This window comes from Papaver somniferum, chromosome 7 (assembly GCF_003573695.1).
Source record: "Papaver somniferum cultivar HN1 chromosome 7, ASM357369v1, whole genome shotgun sequence".
Lineage (NCBI taxonomy): Eukaryota > Viridiplantae > Streptophyta > Magnoliopsida > Ranunculales > Papaveraceae > Papaver > Papaver somniferum.
Window position 1 is genome coordinate 10766524 of NC_039364.1, and position 18222 is coordinate 10784745.

At 38.1% G+C, this 18222-nt stretch overlaps 1 protein-coding gene across 1 annotated transcript; it reads left to right on the top strand.

The window, feature by feature from the left end:
• Positions 1 to 17031: 17031 nt before the first annotated feature.
• LOC113294085 lies at positions 17032 to 17925 on the top strand. The gene has a single exon (XM_026542508.1). The coding sequence runs from the start codon at positions 17032 to 17034 to the stop codon at positions 17923 to 17925; it is 894 nt and encodes a 297-aa protein (XP_026398293.1).
• The last annotated feature ends 297 nt before the right edge of the window (positions 17926 to 18222 follow it).

An 18222-nucleotide genomic window follows, 5' to 3' on the forward strand; every position in this document is an offset into this window, starting at 1 on the left:
GAATTTACCAAATCAAAGGACAAACATCATTCAAAAGGTTATACACTTTCTCTTCCTCCATCAACTGATTATTCCTCCAAACTTAATTTTGATTTGATCAACTCTGAAATTCCTCTTTTCTATAAAATTCTTGCTGATGAGATATTCGCATGGAGAATATTTCAACTGAGTGGTGATGCGATTAGAATAGCATTAGAATATTCTCGTCGCGCAGCTGGATTAGAGTCCTCTTACCCTTATGAGGTCCGAAACAAATTGTATCGCGATAAAGTTATTGATCCCACTTAATATACTCTTGATAATTTCTTCAATCATTATTATGTTGGGCTTATGAAAAGTAATTCAACCAAATGGGCCGTTCGCTTAAGAAGAAAAGACGACATTGCTGAAGATAACAGAATCATGCGAGACGTTGAGTGGAATGCTAAATCCATTAACAGTGCTCGCAGATCTAATGATTCAAGTTGGTTTAATTGTTCCACTATTTTAGAAGGTCCCCACATTTCTGGTAAAGCTGAGGATGGTTCTGATCTTTGGCTTCCCGATAATCTTTCTTCTTATCAACCTTGGAAGTTCGCATTGTCCGAGAGTGAGACAAAGAAAGTGGTATGTAATTTTCGCATAAGTATTCTCAATCTCGCATAATCTTTCTTCTAATTTCTTATTTTCCTGTATTTTTCCTTTGCAGGCTACTAAGAAGGCCAAAATTTCACACAATGCATCACCTTCGCAGAATAAGAAAGTAAAAAACATCCTTTTTAATTTTAACAATATTGTTGCCTCTGTTTCTTAACTTGGTTATTCGCGAAGGTGAAATCTTTGGGTGATAAGACTTCGGGCAAGGTAAGAATATTCCGAAGAAAACCGTGTCTAAGTCTAAGTCTTCATCCAAAATGACTTCGTCCATGGATGATCTCTCTAGGAAGCGCAAAAGATATGGTTCTTACTCAAGTTCGTAATCTACTAATGATGACATTCTCGCTCCTGAAGAAGATTCATTAATTGATTCTTATGCGAAAGAATTATCAAACCTTTTTTCTAGAGATATGCTGACTACTGTTGATCATGAAGGGTTGGATCATGCCTTTAAGATGGTCTCAAATGTATGTATCAGTCCTAACTTGGAGGATCCATCTCTTCGTAGAATTGGCTCTGTGATAAACCCAGATATCCAATTTACACTTAACGCTATGGTAATATTCGCAACTTTATTTTTAACTTTTTTTTAGTATCCCCTCCCTTTACTCATAATGCTTCTTTTACACTCTCGCAGGGAGCTCGTTTATCTTATGCAATTTCTGTGGATTATGAAAGGAAGCTTCTCAAGCTGAAAAATGAGAATGCCAAACTTAAAGATGAGAACTCAACTAATTCTGAACTGATTCGCCAGGCTCGAGAAATAAATAATGAACTTATTGGTATGTAATTATCATTTTCTTCATTCTTCTTCTTTTATGCGATAATTCGCACTTCTTACTTTATTATGTTCGCAGACTTGTATAACCTTTCAGATGAAGCAGCTAATCTCCCGGATGCTGAAATTCTCTTAGAGCTAGGCCTGTCAATATTTGTCCGATATCCGGTATCCGTTTCCGAGTATTCGAGATCCTATAGGATTTTATCCGTTTTATCGGATATCGGATATTTTATCGGATATTTCTTCCTTAACATATCGGAAATGGATTAGACCCCATCCGAAATGTTAATATCCGATATTTGATAGTATAGGAACTTATTTGTAATTTATCCTAATTTCGAGTCTAGTATCGGATATTATCGGATATTGTCGGATAAATATCCCATAAGTGTCAATTATGAAAATGTTTTACAGGGGTTTTTAAGCTTTTTTGTTATAACCGGATACTATCGGATATTTATCGGATATCCGACAGCTTAGCCTATCGGAATCGATATCTGATTTTGATATCCTGTAGGATATTATCGGATATCGAATATCCGGTAGTGCTTAACATGTCGGATATCGGATTTCTAAATATCCGACGGATATTCTTCCATTGACAGGCCTACTTAGAGCATCTCAATTCTTCCCTAAATAATTATCCCACTCAAGGATTTGAGAACCTTAGCTTGAAAGAATTAAGGTTGAAATACACTACCCTTAGGCAAAGCCATAGAAATGTATTAACCTCATTCAATAGCTTTAAACATCGTCTTTATGAAAGTAGAGAAACAATTCGAGTATTGGAAGCGAAGAGGAATAAACTTATTGCTGAAAAAGATGAGATCACTCTTAATGGTGCGAAAGCACTAGAAAAGTTCCAAGAATCCCTTATTGAAGTTAAGAAAGAACGTGATTCAGCTTTGAGCGAAAGGAACACACTCATTAAAGAAATAAATTCAATTCGATCTAAACTGCTTATAGAGAGTGAAGCTGAATTTAGTTGGGCTGCTAGAGTTCTGAATGATGCTAGGAATAATTTAGGTGTAAATGTGAGCCTTCAGACTGAGCATTCCGCATTGGTCGCAGACATTGTTTCCAATTATGAAGGTCAGTTGTTGTTCTTTAACGCTTGTTCATACTTCAAAAATAACATATTACGTCGTTTTAAATTGCTTGCTCATATTTCGTAGTGAAGGAGAATGATTATCTTAAGAGAATTAGAGATTTAGAAACTCTCTTAACTGCTAAAGAAGAAGAATCTTCTAATCGCAACTTCAGGTACCAGCAATTAAAGGAAAATTGGACCGTATGGTTTCAAACAACAACAATGACGCTAATCACGCTCGTATGGCTGCTGTTAAACGAGTCTGTCTAGAGAATAATATCCCTGTCTCGAAGTATAAGTTTCCATAGATTCCTGAAAATGTACCTATTCCTGATATTATAATCAGTGATGGAGAGGATGAAGATTCTAAAGAAGAAGTTAGTGATTTCGATGTTGAGCGAGAAGATGAAGGAAATGAAGATTAATCCTTCATTTTTTTTTTCTTTGTTACAAATTCCTTTGTTGTAAATTCTTCTTTCTTTTTGTATATCTTGAAGATATTAACTTTCTTTTTGTAAATCTTCTTTTCTTCGTGTTCATGCTGAAAATATTATTTTTCGCATGTATATAAGACTATTAAATGGGGAAATTAACATTTCCTTTGAATTCCCATTCTTGCCTCTTGTTAATGGATGGCAGGCCCGGATTGGTGTATAAAATGAAGAGCAAAGATAAAGATGGCAGGGCCTGCGGTTATACCGCAAGTGCACGGTGTCGATTGTAGTATGTGTGTGCAAATACGGGTCATTCCACAGGGACTTGGGTGTATGTTTGAAGATTTCCTAAGCTAAAACAGTGGCAGTTGAGAACTTTGAGCTGTGTTGAGACACAACTCAGCTGAGGTCAGTGAGATGTCAAAATGTGTAAGAGTGAACAATGGTTGTAACTGAACTAGTGAAGGCAGTGAAGTAAATGTGACAGTGAAGTAGAATAAAAACAATGAAGCAAAGGTAACAGTGGCAGTTAACAGGAAACAAAGCCAAATAAACCAAGGCTGTTAGCCAAGGGCAGGGAGGAGATTGCAGCTGTGGCTAAGCTAAGGCTTAGAATCCACCTTGTGTCCTAGCTAAAAAATGCAATTCTAGGTTTAAAATCTTAAGCATCCAACTAGAATGGGAAGAAAATCAGCTTGCTCACTGATTTGCCCCTAGCATTGACTGTCTTTTGAAAGCACAGTCAATCACAGGCATATCAGAGCACCAACCTCTTCCCATTACTCAAGCAAAACAGGCCTTCCTAGCAATTCATCATTCAATAGTACACTAAGGTTTCATCAAATCCCTAGCAAATGGAATTAAAACATCATGAACATTACACAAAACCAAACATAGAACAAATGCAGAACATCAAAGTTCTTGACACTGGCTATTCCAGCATAAGCTTTTACATTACACCCACAGTCATATTTATACCCAATTACAAGTTAGGGTTCTTCCCAAAAAAATCCAAAATTCACTCACCTAACACACTGATACAACCCAATCAACCAACCCATGCTTCAATTAGACGTACAATTGATTTCCCCCCAAAAGTTCCCAAATCAGAAAAATTAGGGTTTTAGAAATTAAAATTAGAAATTTACCTAATCTCTGACTCCAATCAAACTTCGACCCATGCTTAGAATTAATCTTCTCTTGCTTCCCATACCGTCAATTTGCCTCTAGATCGACCTAATTTACCTATTTCACACTTTAGGGTTTCGGTTGAAAATGTGTGAAATAAGTAAAGTAGAGGGACTAGGGAGAGGGGAACAATGATGGGTTATCATTGTTTGACGCTGTGGTGATTATGGTGGTGATGGCGGAGCAGTTGGGAGAGCAGGTGGAGGAGCAGGTGGTGGAGATGGTGGTGGTATGGCGTCTGTAGAGGAATGGAGAAGATGGAGTCGATGGTTTTGGGAAGAAAGGTGCGTTTGGTTGGGTATAGGGTGTTCGATACTTGGGTGTTAGGCGGGTTCAGCGAGGTTTGATGATCTGCGACAAGGAGCGATGGATGGGAAGATGGTAGGTGGATCCAACGGCGATACGGAGGTAAGCGTGGAGCGACCGTCGGATGAAGGGATGTAGCAAAACGGACGACCCAAGATGGAGATGGGCGTTGCGATGTAAAGCGGGGGCTTCGGAGTTTGATGTGCGATGATGGAGCGACCGTAGGATGCTGAAATGCTTCGATCTGACGGCTGAAATCCGAGACGGGCTTGGATATAGAAAATGGGTTTGGGTAAGGGTTTTGGGCCTTGGGTATGCCAGCCCATATCTTCTTTAAGAACAATTCTTCCTCTCAAGCCCACTTCTAGCCTTTTGGTCTTGTGCACGACATTCTTCCGCGGCTTCCTTGTGTAACTCCTCCCGACTTTTCATTACTTTTCTTCTCTTTTCCGCTCCGCAATTCATCCAAACTTTATTTACAACCTAAAAATGCAAAATTAATTAATAAAATATTTATTCTTGAAAACAAAGAAAATACAGAATATGGGATAAAATGTAGAATTAATGCACAAAAGATGAGTTAAATGCCAAGAAAAATATATAGAAATATGCACTTTTTAGCACTCATCAAATACCCCCAAACCTGAATTTTACTTGTCCTCAAGTAAAACAAAACTAAGGAAATCCTAACTATACCACTGTCGCTGGTCTCTCGAATGCATTTAGCGTATGCACTAAGCCTTTTAAACCACTAAGTGTCCCTAGTGGACGAGTTAAGTCTCGTGAAGGTTTGCTTAGAACGTACCTACAAAGTTCTAGGTCAAAATATAAGCTCATATTCCATCAAATGTGACATGTGCAAGTCAGTTTAAGCTCACAGCAAAATGGAGATGTCAATCTAGCTATCAAAGGCACAATCCTAGCACTGATAACAGACATGTGATAAGAGTGTAAAGTGTATCTACACATGTGTAAAGAAAGATCTGAAGTTATGACTACTAATCACCAAGAGATAGTTTCTCAGGCTAAGAACCAAGGTCGAAATCTAGCTAGCTGTCCGGACTTTACGAGAATTGTGAATGAGTTGGAGGTATTTCACAATTACTCGCGTTGTACATCAATGGCATACACCCTTCCTTTCTTATTACAATGAAACAACAAATGACTCTTATTTACATTGACTACTCTCTTTTATTTTGGAACAAGAGAGATGGAATTGAAAATACTTGATTTTTTTTTTTTTTTTTGATTTTTTTTTTTTTTTTTTTTTTTTTTTTTTTTTTTGAAAAGGAAACACTTTTGATACATATACAAAAGGAAACAAAAGATTACATGACACTTTGCAAGAGGTAGCCCTTTTTGATGCACCCAGTTAAATTCGATGGTTGTCTTTCTTAATGTAACCTCCACCTTCTATCCCAACCAACCAAAGAACAAGCTAGTCAAGTTTCGTTCAGTATTCTAAAGTGATTGGCAATCGTGACTTCCTATCAAACACCTTGAAGATCGAGGCCATACATGTATTGGTAGATCGTGCGCGTGCAAATTTCTTATCACTATGTGAATTGTGCTAGAATCAGGGTGCCTAAATATCTAGACTAAGACTCCTAATAAAAACATATTTGCACAAGAGTCAACATTTCAAGGTAAATGAGCTCCATTTTTATGTTTTTTTAATTTTTTAATTTTTTATTTTGATTTTTCAATTTTTTTTTTTTTTTTAATTTTTCAATTTTTTCAAAAAAGATGGAGTTTTGTTTTCAATTATGGCATATTATCGTGGTATCTACTCTATACCCCCAAACCTAAACTAAACATTGTCCTCAATGTTTAAAAATGGAAGGAATTAAAATGCAACATATGGAAAGGACATGCTGAGTAGAGTAAAAGGAGAGAGAATACCCGATTTCGGCGAAAGCAAATTAAAACTCCGTTATTCAAGGAAAAAAAATCCAACATATTTCAGCCGAGATCATATTGGATTAGCAAAATATATACAAAAGGAACAAAAGGGTTTTAAGAAATTTTATCTACTGGATTATATACTAAAATTCACCATACACTAACAATCTAAAGAGTTGAGGATCAACCCAAAAGACAAAGTGTAGAGGTTTCAACAGCTTCACACAATAATAATATGATAGGCATGCAAGTGAAGCTGTGAAACAAAATGAGCTACCCCCAAACCTGGATTTTTCAACGGATAAAATTTTGGAAACAAAATCTCGCAGTTTTGGGGGTTCATCATGCACAAGGTCTAGCTCAAAATGGACTGTGTTTGGGATGGTCAGAGAAATTAATTCCAACTGTGTTTCTTTAAAGATGTTATATTTAGATGCAAAATGGTCCAAAAGGACTTCGGAGGCACACAGTTCCAATCCTAGATTAGGGACTCTCAGAATAGTTGGTTTAAAATTTTTGTGACAAACCAAATCTAGCTTGGGTGGAAAAATCTCAATCTGTGATTTAGGCGAGAAAGTAGGTGCATCTAAGTTATTTTCATTTGTACGATCAATAGTACTAGCACATACTTTCCCTAAATCAGAAACAGGTAAATCATGCACACATTCATGGAACAAAACATCAAGACCTAAATCGGGATCATGATTGTCCAAAGTACTCACATCAACATCTGAAGGGACAACATCTTGTGACTTAGGCATGGAATCAGACACAACTAATTCATTTTCAATAATAGGAACATTAGTGTCTACAGAAGATTCAATTTTTCCTATATCATGCTCATCTTCAATGAACAATTGTACAAGCCCCAAATCAATCTCAAAATCATATGAGTTGCAATGATTATTAGAATTAGAAGAAACAACATTCATGAAGGTCGAGGGCGAGAAGCCATATGTTATTGAACCAAAAGGTTCCATAATGTTTTCATGTTCTTCTAACATAACATCATCATCATAATCATCATCATGGTAACATGCATATTGGTCCCTATTAGCAGTTGTGGTATCCTTAGTCGACTCATGTTCCTCTAGGTTAGGATCATATTCAACATCATTTACATGAATGGGACTAGATACTTCATTAGGAACAACACACATTTCATCATGAATTTTTTCATTTTGTTTAATAAGCAACATCCGATCTAAACATGGCTGCATTCGCAATTCCAATCTAGCATTATTTTGATCAATGAGTCTGAGATTTTCCATGATAGATTCGTACTTCATAGGGGAACAAAATTCTTCATGTTCGAATTGTGGTGATGGGTACATGTGTGCATGGTCATTTGGGTTTATAAAAGATTGATCGCAACCCTCAAAGGATTGATTATGGTCCCAATGACTACCAGCCTCACAATTTGTGGGCATTTCATAATTTGGATTTTCATGGGACTCTCTAAATTGTCTAAAATCATGCAACATATAACAGTTCTCAACAGGATGGTCTAAACCACCACATAAGGTACATGCATAGATTTCAGGTTGTGTTGGTTGATACATGTGTGAATAGTTATCAGGGTATATGTATTGAGGCTCCAGACTATGAAATTGTCCATAACAATCCCTATAACTATTGACATCATGGTCTATGGAGGGCTCATAATGTGGCACATGCCCATAAGCAAGTTCTCTAAGAGTTTTATTTCCATCCCCAGGAGCAGACCAAAATCCAGACATATTATGTTTATCAAGCAATTACACAATTAAAAAGAGAATAAGGCCCACAATTTTCAGTAATGGGTTTCAAAATTTTGGTTTTAGACTTTAAGGATAAAGCCTATTTGGGAATTTGGTTTAAATGGGAGCAATTTTTGGTTTTTTTAAAATTTGGGAGCAAGTTTGGTTTTAATGGGATAAAGAAGAAAAAATTTGGCTGTTAAAATGGGAGCAAGTAAAATTTGGTTTTTGAATGGGAGAAAAGTAATTTTTTTTTTTTTTTTTTTTTTTTTTTTTTTTTTAAAGAAAATAAAATTTGGTTTTTGAATGGGAGCAAGCCCACTGTTGGTTTTGTGTTTGCTTTGGCTCAGCTGGTTTGAAAACGTTTGGTGAAACTGAGTCCAAAATCTCGGCCTAGAATTTGGGTACTCGGCCCACTAACGAGTTAACCTAGCGTGATCAGTTACAAGCTCAGCTGGGTTTAAAAACCCAGAATACAAGTCCAAATTAAACAAGCTCACAAAAATTAAATACAAGCCCACAAATTAAACAAACAAGCCCACAAAAATTAATTACAAACCCAATAAAAATAAAAAGCCCAAAAATTGGCTTTAATATTACAAGCCCACAATTAAAAATGGAAGCCCACAGGTTGGGTTCTCTTAATGGGTTTAGGCTTACTTGCTTAAGCACAGCCCAGCTGCTCAGTTAGGTTGCAAAAGCCCAGTTGGGCTTTGGATCATCCTAAGCTTTGGCTTTTCTGAGGCCCAGTTGGGTATTTCAGTTACAAAGCCCAGTTGGGCTTTGTTCTTTTTCAGCTGCTTGGAATCAGCCCAGTTGGGCTTTGATGGCTCAATTTAACACCAGGCAGCAGGGGTTGCAGCAGACTTGGCCTGGCACCAGCATGAGGCAGCAGCAGCTCTATTTGGGCTTCACAGCAGCACAACAACACCAGAGGTTTGTTCTCAGCCTCACAGCAAGGTCACAGCAACAACAACAGGGGCAACAGCTTCAGCAACAGGAGCAATTCAGCAGCAACAGGCTGCAACAGCAGCACCACAAGCACCTGGAAACTCAGAGAAGAGGTTCAGTTCCCAGAATGATGCAGTTGAAGCAAAGGAGAAGAGATTATGCAAATGATGCAGATGCACTAGAGGTGGTACTAAGTTACAGCTACAGATGCAATATGCAAGATGAGTACACTAAGATGCTTATCAGAACTACACAGCAGGTATGAGCATGCAAAGAACAGCAAGAAAAACTTCAAAAACACGGCAGCCAAGTCCCCGGCAGCGGCGCCAAAAACTTGGCAGGCCCGGATTGGTGTATAAAATGAAGAGCAAAGATAAATATGGAAGGGCCTGCGGTTATACCGCAAGTGCACGGTGTCGATTGTAGTATGTGTGTGCAAATACGGGTCATTCCACAGGGACTTGGGTGTATGTTTGAAGATTTCCTAAGCTAAAACAGTGGCAGTTGAGAACTTTGAGCTGTGTTGAGACACAACTCAGCTGAGGTCAGTGAGATGTCAAAATGTGTAAGAGTGAACAATGGTTGTAACTGAACTAGTGAAGGCAGTGAAGTAAATGTGACAGTGAAGTAGAATAAAAACAATGAAGCAAAGGTAACAGTGGCAGTTAACAGGAAACAAAGCCAAATAAACCAAGGCTGTTAGCCAAGGGCAGGGAGGAGATTGCAGCTGTGGCTAAGCTAAGGCTTAGAATCCACCTTGTGTCCTAGCTAAACAATGCAATTCTAGGTTTAAAATCTTAAGCATCCAACTAGAATGGGAAGAAAATCAGCTTGCTCACTGATTTCCCCCTAGCATTGACTGTCTTTTGAAAGCACAGTCAATCACAGGCATATCAGAGCACCAACCTCTTCCCATTACTCAAGCAAAACAGGCCTTCCTAGCAATTCATCATTCAATAGTACACTAAGGTTTCATCAAATCCCTAGCAAATGGAATTAAAACATCATGAACATTACACAAAACCAAACATAGAACAAATGCAGAACATCAAAGTTCTGGACACTGGCTATTCCAGCATAAGCTTTTACATTACACCCACAGTCATATTTATACCCAATTACAAGTTAGGGTTCTTCCCAAAAAAATCCAAAATTCACTCACCTAACACACTGATAACAACCCAATCAACCAACCCATGCTTCAATTAGACGTACAATTGATTTCCCCCCAAAAGTTCCCAAATCAGAAAAATTAGGGTTTTAGAAATTAAAATTAGAAATTTACCTAATCTCTGACTCCAATCAAACTTCGACCCATGCTTAGAATTAGTCTTCTCTTGCTTCCCATACCGTCAATTTGCCTCTAGATCGACCTAATTTACCTATTTCACACTTTAGGGTGTCGGTTGAAAATGTGTGAAATAAGTAAAGTAGAGGGACTAGGGAGAGGGGAACAATGATGGGTTATCATTGTTTGACGTTGTGGTGATTATGGTGGTGATGGCGGAGCAGTTGGGAGAGCAGGTGGAGGAGCAGGTGGTGGAGATGGTGGTGGTATGGCGTCTGTAGAGGAATGGAGAAGATGGAGTCGATGGTTTTGGGAAGAAAGGTGCGTTTGGTTGGGTATAGGGTGTTCGATACTTGGGTGTTAGGCGGGTTCAGCGAGGTTTGATGATCTGCGACAAGGAGCGATGGATGGGAAGATGGTAGGTGGATCCAACGACGATACGGAGGTAAGCGTGGAGCGACCGTCAGATGAAGGGATGTAGCAAAACGGACGACCCAAGATGGAGATGGGCGTTGCGATGTAAAGCGGGGGCTTCGGAGTTTGATGTGCGATGATGGAGCGACCGTAGGATGCTGAAATGCTTCGATCTGACGGCTGAAATCCGAGACGGGCTTGGATATAGAAAATGGGTTTGGGTAAGGGTTTTGGGCCTTGGGTATGCCAAGCCCATATCTTCTTTAAGAACAATTCTTCCTCGTCAAGCCCACTTCTAGCCTTTTGGTCTTGTGCACGACATTCTTCGCGGCTTCCTTGTGTAACTCCTCCCGACTTTTCATTACTTTTCTTCTCTTTTCGCTCCGCAATTCATCCAAACTTTATTTACAACCTAAAAATGCAAAATTTATTAATAAAAATATTTATTCTTGAAAACAAAGAAAATACAGAATATGGGATAAAATGTAGAATTAATGCACAAAAGATGAGTTAAATGCCAAGAAAAATATATAGAAATATGCACTTTTTAGCACTCATCAATGGACGCATCTTGATAGGCCAAGTATGATTTATATCATTTATCATAAACTTATTCTTGTGCAAACATTATCACATTAGCTTCAATAATTTTTTTCTCTTTTTCTCATTTAAAATAATCATTAGTATGTGTAATCTTTCTTCTAAGGTCTTATTTTTCCTTTCTATGTAAAGGTCTTATGTTTCCTTATTTCTGTGCGACGAGATCGCAGGTAGTCTTTACACCGTAGTGTATCGAACCATTGATCTCGTCTTACCTTTTTCTTGTATTATTACCTCTTCAGTTTTTATCGCATAAATATGACAAGTCTTAATACTCCCTTGAGTAAAAAGTCTCATGACATTTACGTCTTTTGACACAATTCAGCTCCCTAATGGAGGGTGTCGTCCTTATCTTCCCCTCTGATTGCCCCTTCAAGTAAGCTTACCTCTACCGGGTTAAGGTTATGGCTCTTCCCATCCGGTAATTCAACAACAAGTTGATTTCACAATCTCGCATACACTACCAATGAGGTTTATGGTTGCGAGACTGCACCCTAGGTGGGGTATCTTCGGACCCAGTGTATCATAGTCAGGACTTGTCAAGAGTGGCAAGGTACGCTCCAGACGCCCAGGGCACTCTTGACTCAACCGTGTACCTCGGCGCCCTGATCGAGTTTCTGCACTCCTTGGGAGAGACTTTCTTACCTTAGTCTCTCAATCTAAGATTATTATCTTAGACTGAAAATTTAAGGTACCTCTCCCGGATGGGCATTTTCGTTTATTCTCACCCCAAATCTCCATAACTCAAGTTCCAGGGTCGGTGTTTCTTTCCATTGAGTCATGCTTTGTAGGTTTCTCCGACTATAACGTGCGATAGGTTTTACTTTTCTACCTCTTGCATGTATGCGAACTAGGTTGCACGCCATATTCGGATTCCTAGTCTATCTGATAATAAATATCATTTATGTTGCCTTATTTTAAGGTCTTATTTAAAGATTTAACTCTTTCTTTTTTCTTTGACGTAATATCACTATATGAAATTTGAATTTTTCATTTCATATTTCCAATATTTGAGTTTTCACAACTCTAGTACAAAGATTTTTTATTGTTTTTGTTTCACATAAAGAAAAGCATGTGCATTCCTCATACTATTCTTTTTCTCTCCTTAAGCTTGCAAATGTTTTGCAGAATATTAGTTCTCTATGCGAGATTCTTAGTATCCTTTGTTTTTGTCTTGAAAATAGAACTTCTGCCTCTGCATGCTTCCTTCTTCTGTAGAAGCAATATGTCTGATTCGCTTAGCACTGTTATTCGCAGAAGATTCTGCTTCATTATTCTGCTTATTTGTTTACAATTAACTTCTCAGCTTTAATTTCTGCAAAAGTTTGTGCATTCCTCAACTTTATATACTGCATCTACAATTAAATTCTCAACTCTTTGACTCTCTGTGATACGCTGTTTCCAATTCATTCACTTACTTTCTCTTTCTTCGCACTTATCAGTGTCGATTTCTTGACAGTTCCTACTTTCAATTGTATCTCCTCTGATTATTCCAATGCCATTAGGCAAAGGGAACTTTATGCATTGATGAAATGTCGATGCCACCCCCAGTATACTGTATGGTCTACCAATTAAAGCATTATAAGGTGATTCGACATCCACTACACAGAAAACAATGTCCGTTGATAGGTTTTGTAGGCGAATTCGCATTGTCACTTCTCCTTTTGGCTTGTTCGCAGCTCCATTAAATCCATAAATTTTGTATTTTGAAGGAATTAACTCGTCATCTCTTCCGCCCATAGTTTTGTATGTGTGATAGAAAAGGATATCAATAGAACTCCCAGTATCTATTAGTATTCTATTCATAGCCCATGTATTTGCTTCATCCTCTACTTTCGGATTTGGATTAATTCATAATCTTACCACCAATGGACATTCATGTGATTCTCCTCCGCCTGGTGTTTCTTCCGCACCGAATGAGATAACTTGTTTTTGCCACTCTTTTAATGGTGATACTTTCAAAAGATTTAGGATCTCTTTGCCTTCAACATCTCTCGCATACATCCGAGTTAAGATATTATCATGGAAATCTTCTATATTCTTGAATGAATGTATAATCGAATTACAATACAAGTTCTTCGCTTTCGCACCTACTTCAATTATATGTACATTATTTCCATTATCCGCTTTATACTCATTTCCCCTTGGTGGTGGTGGTGGCAAATTCTTTGGTTGTGCTAAGAAAAGGTTCAATTTTCCCTGTTCAATCATCCTTAATATGATTTTCCTTACATTTCTGCAGTTACCGTGGTGGTTCGTCTCCTGCATTATGTGGTTCTGGAATATCTTCCATTAGGATGGCAGCTTCCCATATCTTATCCACAGTGGTATTCAACTTTGGAAAATTTATCTGCTCCCACACTATTCTTCCAGTTTTTTTTATTATAATGTGTTTGTGGACCTCCAGAACTTCCTGGTTGAATCGTATTAGTACCTTCGCGATTTTGATGTTGCTTCTCAAACTCTGCTTGATCTGCAGTACCCATGGCTACCAGTTTTTGTTCCATTTCTGCAACATTCCTTCCTTGATTCCCTTGCGATGTACTCGCAACAATATTTGTCAATCTTGGAAGTAAACTTGCATTTCCACCCTTCGCATCTGGTAATGCAAATGGGTACGACTCCATATCTCTTTGTTTCTCTTCAAGTGCTATGTACTCTTCTTGAAATTCGTGTAATTCTGACATTGTTATCGTATCCTTTATCTGAAAGATTTGTGTATACAATAAAACTGTAGCAAAGAGAGCATTGATAAATGCAAGAATAAGGTGTCGCTCATCTACTCGTCTTCCCATTTCGCTACACATGGTTCTCCAGCGTGTTGTTAGATGACGCAAAGTCTCATTTGTTCTTCTGCGAAGTCCGAATGCTGTCTCAATCCCTGATCTTGACATATTATTGCTGATGTATTGTCCTAAAAAGACGTTCTGTAAATGGTGAAATAACCCAATGGATTCTAATGGTAGCCCTTCAAACCATTTCAAAGCTTCTCCCGCCAAGCTCGTAGCAAAATATTTACACATGACTGCATCATTATTTTCCCATTGCAATAGAGATCAGGTGTAAGCTTTCACATGCTGTATTGCATAAGCACTTCCATCAAATATACTAGTAAACACTGGTAAGCTTCACTTGGACAGTATTTCTTCCATTTTTATTTGTCTTGTAAAAGGAGTTTTTCCAGCTTCTTCTAATGCTTCTTCTAATTGTCTCCTTCCACCATTTCTTCGTGTAGTCATCATTTCTCTTAATTCTGCCATTTCTCTTAAAATTTCTTCACTTAAGGTTTGATCTAAATCTTCTCGCATTGGTCTTTTTAATCTTCCTTTCCTCAGTCTATTCTCATGATTATTCTGACGTACTTCCTCTTGTATTTCGCATTCTTCAGCTTCTTCTCTTCTTCGCCTACGCCTTTCTCTCTCAATGTTCATATCATTATGCACTCTATCATGCCTCTCTTCTTCATCTCTTCTTTTTTCTGTATCATCCATGCGATAAAGTTCATGTCGTCTTAATCTATTGTCATGATTGTTTTGACGTAACGCTTCCTGCAATTCTCTCTCTTCAATTTCTTCTCTTCTTCTCTGTCTATTTCTTTCATCTCTCGCACATGTAATCTCCTCTTCGCACTCATACTGATTCCTCACCATTTCTCTTCCATGTAACATCATCTACTCTTGTCTTGGATCATCTTCCTCACTTTCAAGATTATGATGTGTGCGACGAAGAAGCTCACATGGAAGTTCAAATCGTTTAGTTCCTCGATCTTGAATTGTACGTCTTCTCTCCTGTTGATCCTGTGAATTTTTATTTTCTTGCGAATTTTCTTCAATAACTTCCATGCGATGTCTTTGCCTATCATTTTCACGGTTAGATTGACTTTCTTATGATGAACTTCTGCTTGACCTTGATCTTGAACTTGTCGCACTTCTTGATCTCTGTTCATGTAACCTAAGATTTTCTTCTCTCAGACATCATTTTGACGACTCAAATTCGCACGCTCTTCGTCATCTCTTCTCCGTTCTGCAATCAATCTTTGTCTAAGTTCTGCAATTGTCATATCTTCTTCATTTCCATCAATCCTTCCTGGTATTCAAGTCCTTTATGTTTCTTCTCCAGTAGAACTTGTTTGCGAAGTATGAACACTCACTCTATCATAATTAGTATCGTTGTTCCGCTCTTGTTCTGGCTGAGGTTCATGTTGGAGTTCATTTTCTTTAGTTTCTTCTATTCTTTCCTCTTGGTGATCAATATTTGTAATTCTTCTTCTTTCTGCGATTCTATTGCTCCTTCTAGCCGCTGTTCCTTGCTCAACAGTAGATCCGATTGTCATCATATTTAATTTCAAAGAATTAAAAGTTTTCTCCAAAATTTTCAGATCTTACTTTTTCCAAGATTCAATGGATTTACTAACAGGATTTATCACTCCCTGTTTCTAGCGCCAAAAATGTAGTTGCAAGTTTCCTCACAACCACATTCCACTATAACTATAATCAATATTAGGTAATCATCATTAAACTCTTCATTGATTAAGTAATAACTTGTCCTCTTTATATAAAATCTTACATAGTGGAAGACAGCTAAGAGATTCTTTATTTTCGGAATCTCTATGCGATGCACTCGCTCATGTACAATCGCTCGTTCTCGCACAGACCATACTTCACACATATCTTCACACTTTACTCGTGACTTTGCTAACATCATCCATTACGTCATCTCAACCTTGTTGTGTGCGATCTCCCTCATTTAAGTTATATAGTCTTCACTTCGCATACTTACTAACATGTGCGATATCTCACTCCTACGATTACCTGCACTTGTCTTTCTTAATAACCATATGTCATTTCTTACGATACAATGACGGTTCCACAGCACACAAGCATCCGTCCAACTCGAACAGGTACACCCTGATACGGCCGTTCTTGATAGAAGGTGGCAAACTGATAAATTCACGGAATGTTTCGTCAGCTACATTGAAGGCCATAATTGTCATCATCACATATCCAATAAATTTCCCCCTTTGCAAAGATACCCTTTGAGATAAATTAATAGCTAATATTATCTTTGTCTCTCCATCCTTCATCACTTGTACCACCAAGAGTATATACTTGGACCCGCTGTGTGGCAACCTCGTATTTTCTCAAAATTCTAACAACCTTGTATTCATTAGTCGAATGAACGTAACCAAATCCCCTATCCGCACACAGATAAGAATCTGTCATCGATTTTGGAATCCACAAGTATTCTCTTGTGATGGGGTTACATATATAAATGGGATTCCCATCATTTCTTAAGCCACAACAAATCAACCCATTGCAAGAACCAATGGTTCTGACTTCTGATTAGGAGTTCTGATCAGGAGTTCTGATTAGGAGTTCCCTTGAAAGTCTGGCTGTCTACTTCATGTCTTTACATCACATTCCGGTATCAGTGGAGAAGCGACTGAACACTATAATGAGAAGGTTCTTGTGGGGAGAAGATGAAGAAAGAAAGAAGATGAGCTGGGTTTCTTTTAAAAGAATTTGCAAACCAAAAAGGAAAGGCGGGCTAGGTATTCAAAATCTGAGACTCGTGAACAAATCCTTGTTAGCAAAATGGCATGTTAGGTATTGCAGGGAAAATGCAGCTCTTTGGAGATGGATTATGTGTGAAAAACGCAAGCTGAGGAAAACTGTTTACTTCCGCTTCAAGTTAAGGATCCAATGGGCCGTAGCATGTGGTTTGGAATTTTAAGAGAAAGCTCGATTTTTGCAGAGACTGTAAGGGTGCACGTAAAGGATGGTACAACGCTCAGATTCTGGCAAGACTGCTGGTGTGCTAAGGTTTCTTTCAGGGAAAAGTATCCTAGGCTATATAAAATCAGCACGCAAAAGACGGCTTCAGTAGCAACGATATTCGAACAAAGATGGAACTTTCAGTTTACCAGATGTTTAGATCCAGCTGAAAGTATCGACTTGCTGGAAGTAAAGCATGAGATTAGGATGATCAACTTGTCGCAAGGGGAGGTAGACGGTTTGGAAGGTGAAGTGACAGCTAGAGTAATCTACATGAAGCTCTCTGAGACTGACGCAGATTGGGAAGGACATCGTCTCTTAACAAACAAATATGTTCCACCGAAAGTTATCTTCCTATTCTGGGCTTCGCTGCACAATTCAATCCCAACAAGGTATATGTTGCAATACAGGGGAGTGGCTATTCAATCCAGCTTATGTTTATTCTGCAATACAGCGGTGGAGACGATGGATCATCTCTTCATCCATTGCAGGGAGATTAATCAATTGTGGGAATACTTTTTAGCTTCTCTGAAGGTACAATGGGTTATGCCTCTTAACTTTATGATGTGCATTCAGAGCTGGAGAATGGAAAGAACCACAGCAAGAGTGAAGATGGTACGGCAATTAATTCCTTTTGCTATATGTTGGGAGATTTGGAACGAGCGTAACAGGAGGGTGCATGGAGGAAGATCGAAGTCAGTGTATGAATTGGAAATTGCCATTAAACAATGGATTTTCCTGTGGAGTTCTTCTACGGAAACTTTTAAGAACTATACTGCGAATCAGGTTATAACAAATTGGGAGGATATTATGAGTCTGTAGCAACTCAATCCTTTTTGTTCTTTTTGGTTCTTTGAACTTGTAAATAACTTGTAACTACCTTTTTCTTTTCAATATATCCTTCTTTTCTCAAAAAAACAAAAGAACCAATAATGATTTTGGTATAGTCATGGTAATAGTTATTATTGTCGACAGTTGGGATACTGATCCTCTTGAATGGCGGCATGTAAAACCCCGTGCGATTTTCATCGTACTCTTGGTAGAAAATTGAATTCCTGACTGTACAATAATCGAACATGGCCATAACTGACAGAAGGAATCCGTGGTCATGAACATAAT